Source organism: Phocoena sinus, chromosome 2, assembly GCF_008692025.1.
Source record: "Phocoena sinus isolate mPhoSin1 chromosome 2, mPhoSin1.pri, whole genome shotgun sequence".
Lineage (NCBI taxonomy): Eukaryota > Metazoa > Chordata > Mammalia > Artiodactyla > Phocoenidae > Phocoena > Phocoena sinus.
In genome coordinates this window covers 69,876,788-69,884,254 of record NC_045764.1, presented here as the reverse complement: position 1 = coordinate 69,884,254, position 7,467 = coordinate 69,876,788, and the positions used below count along the sequence as shown (strand labels likewise).

The window sequence follows — 7,467 nt, the reverse complement described above, 5'->3', positions numbered from 1 at the left end:
ATGGGTCTGTTTCTGTTTTGTTATATTCATTTGTTTACTTTTTAGATTCCACATATGTGATATCACACAGTATTTGTCTTTCCCTGACTTATTTCACTTAGCATGATACCCTCCAAGTCCATCCATGTTGCTGCAAATGGCAGAATTTCATTCTCTTTTATGGCTGAGCAGTATTCCATTGTATATATTTACCGCATCTTCTTTATCCATTCCTCTGTTGATGAAACACGTTGCTTCCGTATCTTGGCAATTGTAAATAATGCTGCTATGAACAGTAGGGTGCATGTATCTTTTCAACTTAGCGTTTTTGTTTTTGTTTTGATATATACCCAGGAGTGGGATTGCTGGGTCATATGGTAGTTCTATTTTTAGTTTTGTGAGAAACCTCCATACTGATTTCCACAGTGGCTGTACCAATTTACATTCCCATCAGCAATGTACAAGGGTTACCTTTTTTTCAGAGATAGATCCGTTCTTTCTTATAACCACCTGCTCTTTCCCTCAAAAACCAACATTTCCCATCCTGGTAGGAAATACATTCTCTCGTGCAGAAAGGCTGAGGAAATTCTAGTCATTTGGTTCCAAAAGAGAACATTTCTGGAAAATAGTTTATTAACTCATTATAGGGACAGATACATGATCAATGCCTTGGCTTAACACTAAAGAATATCATACTTGTAAGGAGAAAGAAAACACTGGAAAAATAATTAAATAATACAGCAAAACTACAGACAAATAAATGAGCAGGTACCGATTACACTTGTCATGCATCAAGAAAAGGTTTTTAAATGAGACTCAAAAACCGTAAGGCATCGGTGGTAGATGACAAAGGGATTAATACCCTGTAAAAGGCCAATGGACTCTTTTCTAATAAAAATACTGTTGCAAAGACACAAACCTAACACTTCCAAATTACCCAGAGCCCAAATCATATATAATGCTAGTGAGTAATGGCCACTTTCTTATCAACTGTGAGTTATAGGCAGATACCAGATTTATTACTTATTTGCTTTTGAGAAACAATTTTCCACCCAACCTAATGGGTTATAAATTGTCTCATTTGCAGCTATTTAATTTAAACCAGAACCTCACTGCCTGTTAAACAAGAACATGAAAAATGACTATGTGGTATAATGCTAAGAGTCTACTGTTAAAACAGCCATTTAATTCAGGGCAGTTGTTTTTTTTTTTTTTTCCTTTAGAAAATAAAAAAATCAAACCAGCAAAATAAAATGAGGCTTTTGACCTTCAGAGCACTGATGAAACATATACAGTAGTGTTAGCCCCAGCAACGCTGAATGCTACAGAAATGGTACAAGTGACAATTCTGTCCTAATGAGATACAAAACCAACATTAATAATCTTTAGTGTTATCATAGGCTGCCTGAAGGAGGGGGAGGAGGAGGAAATGTAGGTGCGGATGTCAAACGTGAGTGACACCCGAGTGTAATAAACACAGATGCTGAAAGGGTCTGAGAAAGCTGCAACTCCGCTGAGAGACGTTTCACCGTTTAAAAAAAAAAAAAAGGAAAGATAGACTGGTTATTTCTAATTTGGCCCAGAAGCCAGAGTTAACCCTTGATGTGCTGCTCAGTTAGAAAAGATGAATGCAGGGAGAAAAGACCACATACTCGATGCTCCTATGAGAGGCTGAGGTGCAAAATCAAATAAATGACCTTGTTTTCTCTCCACAGGAAACAGAAGTCAAGCTTGTCCCTGTGTGGTAGGTCAACAGAAAATGACTTCAGGATTGAATTTAAAGAAAAGACAAAATGAAAAGAGCCCATCACCCTTGTCCTGTGTGAAGCCCTCCCTTCCAGCACTGCAAGAGGATGAGATTCCTTCCACCTCCATGCCGTCAGCTCATGTTCAAGGTGCACAGAGTGGGAAGCGGTGGGGCCATGGAACCCCTGATTTCCATCCCCTTCTACCTTTCTAGTTTCAACTGGGAAGGAAGGTCCCCAAACCCCTCTGTCCAGCAAATCTGCCTGCCTGCCTAGAAGGGAGGGAGTAAGTTTACCCCAAGCTTCTGGGTCGTGTTCCCCTTTCCTTGTCTCAAAAACCCCCTTGTATGACTTGCATTTATCCCCTCCAAGGAGAACCCTCCAATCTCAATCACAGGCAGAAAGATGCAAGGGAAGCTGAAAGGTCTTTTCCAAACTGCACTGGGGGTAGGCAGTTTGCCTGGGGAGGGGGCCTATGGAGGCGCAGATGGGAAGGGGGTGGGAGGATGATGGCTGAAGTGGATGGCAGACACAGGAGTCACGCTCTGGCCTTGAACAGACATGAGGTAGTCATGTTGTTAGGGGAGGATGCAGAGATTGAACCCAGGCAGGAGAACCACATGACACAGTGTGGGAAAGGTGGGAGAGACAGCAGAGACAGACGGAAAGAGGAGACAGAGAAAGCGCAGAGAGGAAAGGAAAGGGTATCAGGGAGGAAGAGAAGGACGCTAGGATTGGGAGAGCAGGGCGACTGGGAGACAGACACTAGAGGAGTGAGCGGGGAGGAAGGAGGGGAGAGGAAGAGAAAGCAGATTTTCAAAACCAGGCACTTCCCCAATTACAACACTAGATACAGAGCTGCTCTGAGGGGAGCCAGAGTCACCCTCTCAATTTGGGCACCGGGGACATGGCAGAGGTGATGCAGCTAAAGCGTTAGGCGTTCAGAGCCTGCTTGCACTCAGCCCAGCCAGACGGGAAGTGGGCCGGGGCTGTCTCTGTCAGACAGGGCACTGGAGACACTCTCAGAGTGTGTAATAAAAGGCTGGGTGACGGAGGTGGGGGCCCACAGGGCTGGGCACTGTCCTGACCTGGAGGACGGAGTAGGCCGTAGTGACCACTGCCCGGGCCAAGGTTTCCCAGCTCACCAACCAGCACACGCACACGCGCTTCACACTTGTACAGCACGTATAGCTGTGCTTCACGTGTCTCTCGCCTACCACACGTGTCACAGAGCATGGGTGGGGAAGAGTGAACAACCCACTTCTTCCTCTCCCCTGAGCCAAAGCACCCTAGGAGGTTCCAAATGGCTTGATGATGGTCAGTACCTGCAGGGAGACACGTGTACATGTGTGGCCACACGTGTCATGTCCCATGATCCATACCAGCCTGCCCCAAACTGTGCCCTCGAGGGAGCTAAGCAGAGGAGGAGACGGGGGCTCTGGGCAGGACTGGGCTGGCTGCTGGAGGGCAGGGGGCCTTTGGCTGGCAGCTGTTCCCTGGGGCCTCCTGCAGAGCCTCACTGGGCTGGAGATCCGGGTAGGGGCAAGAAGCACTGGCTGCCTCTGGCAGGCAGGTAAGTCTGTCTGGCCCAGGGCTTGCCTGCTCACACCCTCCCAGCTCCCTGTCCAGCCAGTCTGCCCCTTGCCTGAGATTCATAACACCCAAAGTGAGGTCGGCAGCCTCTGAAGGCAGCGGATCCTCGGGTTCCAGGTCTTGGAGGTGGAGGTCAGGGTTCCCTTTGGATGCACTAAAGTCAGAGTGGACAATGACCTCGGCCTCCACCTGGTTCCTGCAGGCTGGGGGCGGCTTCTTCCTCCCATTGCCCTGGTCAGAGAAGAGAACACAAAACCATCACTGAGAGTGACCATCAGAAGGACGGCCATCATTCTTGGGATGCAGAGAGACTGACCCCCAGCCCAGAGCCCGTTATACATTACATGGGAGCTGGTAAAGGAAGAACGGTGACTGTCCTAAAAGAGATGATGATCAGATCCCTGGGAAGGCAGGGAAATACTACGCATTTGCCCTTGCTGAGGAGTTCCAGAAGTACTAGATTCAGTCAGGGCCTCAGTGAACAGGGGGAAGGGCTGAGTGCACTCAGGCCGGGTGCACCGTCAGATCCATGTAATTCTGCTGTGGCCCACTTACGTCTAGGTAGAGGAAGGCTTGTCCCCAACCCAGAGAAATACAGGTTCTCCCAACCTGGCCTGCCCTCCATCCACTCTCCTTTAGAGGCTCCAGGGATCTGCTGGCTAGACTTTTAGCCCCAGGGAAGTTACCACCAGGTCTCTCCAGAGGATTCACTACTTGCTCTGCACAAACGCGGGGACCCTCCTCTCCTTCCCTCCCCCCTCCTCCCGGGACGCTGACCTTTATGGCGTCATACACCAGAGCCTGCAGCAACAGCGTCTGCCCGGTTCCAGCAGGGGGCAGCAGGGCCCGGGTCAGAGAGGGCATGGGGCCTGCCTGGGGCAGCTCACAGCCTGCCCAGGAACCTGCCCAGCTCAGCCCACCGTGCTGAGCCCAGGAGATCTGCACAGGAAGAAAAGTGGGAGCATTGAGAGCTTGACTGTGAAGTATGAGAGGGAAGTGTATGGAGCTCCCTTCACAGACTCTCTTGGCCCCCTTGCTACCTCCCTCCCCAAGGCTGTAGGAAGGAGCACAGAATGGGCTGAGAGTCTGGGGGTGAATTTGAGGATAGAAAGATCCTCCTGCAGAAAAGCCCAGAGGTTTCTGAGCCAGACAGGGTCTCCTTCACCACAGAGGCAGGGAAAGGATGGGGAAAGACTCAGGGGTTTGAGCTGGCTGGTCAGGGAATGCAGGATGAGCCACCACTGCTAGGATGGAGGGGACCTGCCCTGTGTGGGCCCACCTTATCCGGATCCCGGTCCCACTTGACCACCTCCAAACTGACCAGCCTCTTTTTCCCATACTGGGGAGAGCCGGGTCTTAGAGGTCTCCTCAGCTCCCGGGATAAGGAGGGATCTGGGTGTTCTGGCCATCCCGAGTCAACCGCAGACAGCCCATCGGGGGCCCTCCCCTCCTTCCTGAGAACCAGGCTGACCTATTCTGCCGGGGATGGAGGCCCATCTGCTTCCCTGCCCTCCCAACCCTTTCAAGGAGGAGGGAGAGTATGCTTTTTCTTCTGCAGCTGGCCCAGGAAGGGGAGTGGGGAGGGAAGGGCTCTCTCACGGGGTCACACATTGCGCTCTCGCGCCCCCTGGTGTCCTATTTGGGCATGAGCCACAGTGTGGGGCTCGGACCTACCCAGGCTCACCTTTCTCTTGGAGTGACCCCGGCAGTCAGGACCGCCACCACCCATAAGGCTGTGCACTTCAGCCCTGTCCTCGATGTCTGAGGGCGGTGGGGACCAATCCTGGGGACGGGGGTGCACAAGGGACTCCAGTTCATGGGCAGCCGGGGGGCTGGGGGGGGCAAGGCGGGCTCGGGAGTACAGCGTGGGGTTCCCAGCAGTGGCCGTGGAGGACAGGCCCGGGAGGGCTTCCCTGGAAGGGAAGATGGGGGACAGCACAGTGGTCAAAGAGAGGGGTGGGGGCGAGACTGGTATCTAGTCCAGCCTGTATCCCTGGGCAGGTTCCTACCCATCTCTGAGACTTAATTTCCCGGTCTGTGCAATGAATAAGAAATTCTGGGATTGTTCAAAACAGCTGGGACACTACACTGGGGTCCTTCCTCCCTTGGCTCCAGGCATCTGGAGATTTGGGGTCCCTCTCTGCAAGATGCTGGCAGCTACCAAGGAAGCGGCAGAGAGGCAGCTCTACCTACGCCTGCCCTTGCTGAGGGGATATGCTGGGGGGCTTCCCTAAACCCACCCCCTACTCTCATGAGGTCATCACCCCCAACCCCTTCATCCCAGAGTCAACTTTAATGGGGCTCCTGGGAGTGCCCAGAGCAAGTCATGGCCACTTTCCCTGCTCCCTCATCTCTGCAGCCCTTCTAGAAACCTCTCCTCTGTGTGGTCAGACTGGTTCCTTCACCCACCGGTGGGGGCCACGGCGCAGGCCAGCGCACATGCAGGCCAGGAGGCAGAGGAGGCCCAGGCAGACGCCCACGATGATGCCCGTGACGGAGTGCACGTCCAAAGAGTCTGGCGGGGGAGAGGGAGGGAACAGAAGAGATGGAGGACGGGAGAGAACCCAGGGTTCGTAGACCAGGACTTGCGGCTTCCTCCAGAGACCCCTGGCCTGAGCCTCACCCTTTGGACATGTGAAATCTTCTCATGCAAGGACAGGAGGGCCCCATGGACTCACAGAGACCACCACTACCTCTCTCTCACTGGACACACGGAAGTTGTGGCTCCTCCCCATCAGCCTGGCCTTTCAGTGAAACACACCTCTTGCCTTCCTAACAGGGCTGGTTTTGCAGGTGTGCGACACCTGCAGGGGCACGTGGCCCATGCTTAGAAGGGCTCTGGGCTTGGTTTAATGCTCTGCTGTCACCATCTGGAAGTTCTTCCCCCTTTTTAAATAAGGGACCCCACATTTTCCTTTCACACCGGGCCCTGCTGATTACGTAGCCAGTCCCATTGCCCAAGACCTCCACCCCATAAATCTCATCACCTTTCTAAGCCAGTTCTCCAAAGCAATCTCCCAAAGAAATCAAGCCAGTCTCCCGCAAATCTGACCTCTCAACTGAATCACCACTGAACCACACCCATCTTCCCTCCAAATTTGTCCTCTCCACACCAGGTGAAGAGGGCCCTTGTCCAAAACAATGAAAGTGTAGCCATGCCCAGAGGCAGGACCTTGGAAGAGATGGCTTGAGGGTTAGAAGTCAACTGTGTGTGTGTGTGTGGAGGGGGGGCGCTCTGGAGAGCTTGGGCTGCCCCAGGATGGACCCCACCCCTTCCTGCCTTCCTGCCTCTTACCTGAGAGCTTTTCCTGGAGAGTAATCACATCCTGCAGGCCAGAGAAGGGCCCAGGCCCCACCTCCGTGCGCGCCCCCATCTTGAAGAAGTACCTAGTGTCGCTCTCGAGGCCGTGGACCTCAGCACTGAAGATGTTTCCTGGTGGGCGGGCATGGGGAAGACAGGGAGAGCAGGGTTGGTGAATTGGGTCGGGGTGGGCTGCAGGGATGGGCTGGGAAGTGGCCCTGAGAGAATCTGCTTCTCCAGCTCAGGAGGTAGCTTCTGGCTGCTCCTCCTAGAACAAACCTCAGCGGCAAGCTCACTACTAACCAGCCACTGGGGAGGCTGGAAAGTGGGGAGAGGGTGGGAAAACTCTTGCTCAGATGCCATGGGGCGTGAGCCCTCACCCTCGGTGGTGAGCAGGGTCCACTGGTGCTCAGGCTGGGTACGGTTGCTGCTGTAGAGAATCAGATACTCCACGATCTCGCCGTTGGGCTCCGAGGGGGGGCACCAGTGCAGCCGAACGGTGGATGGCGTCAGGGGCCTCAGGCGCAGGTCAGATGGGGGCGTGGAGGGCCCTGGGGGTCAGGAGGGGAGACGGGGAGAGGCAGGGTCACTGACAGCCCCAGCTCTGGGGGCAGCTGGGAGCCAGGGCACAAGGACATAGCCTCCCTGCTTCCTCCTTCACTGGAACAAACCACAAAGCAGAATGAGGTCTGGTCTCTCACTGGGGACTTTCTGGAATACAGTTGAGGAGGGGGCTTCACCACCACTCCTCCCCTCTCAGAAACTCTTTTCTACTCCTTGGAGCAGAGCTCCTCCAACTTCCACACCCAAATACTTCCAAGGGCTGAAGACACTGTCTTCAACTCCTGG

General features: G+C 53.3%; 1 protein-coding gene across 5 annotated transcripts in view; it reads right to left on the bottom strand.

Moving 5' to 3' along the window:
• Positions 1–969: 969 nt before the first annotated feature.
• IGDCC4 (immunoglobulin superfamily DCC subclass member 4) overlaps positions 970–7,467 on the bottom strand; it is a 37,700-nt gene continuing 31,202 nt past the window's right edge. For 3 of the 5 annotated variants that reach the window (XM_032623684.1, XM_032623685.1, XM_032623687.1), the window contains 6 exons: positions 6,999–7,169; positions 6,613–6,750; positions 5,727–5,832; positions 5,002–5,230; positions 4,095–4,256; positions 970–3,548 (listed from right to left, as the gene is read on the bottom strand). In XM_032623684.1, the coding sequence (XP_032479575.1) occupies positions 3,138–3,548; positions 4,095–4,256; positions 5,002–5,230; positions 5,727–5,832; positions 6,613–6,750; positions 6,999–7,169 (1,217 nt within the window). In that variant the 3' untranslated portion in view covers positions 970–3,137. The remainder of the gene's footprint in view (positions 3,549–4,094; positions 4,257–5,001; positions 5,231–5,726; positions 5,833–6,612; positions 6,751–6,998; positions 7,170–7,467) is intronic. The other 2 variants (XR_004348590.1, XM_032623686.1) reach the window with 2 other exon arrangements.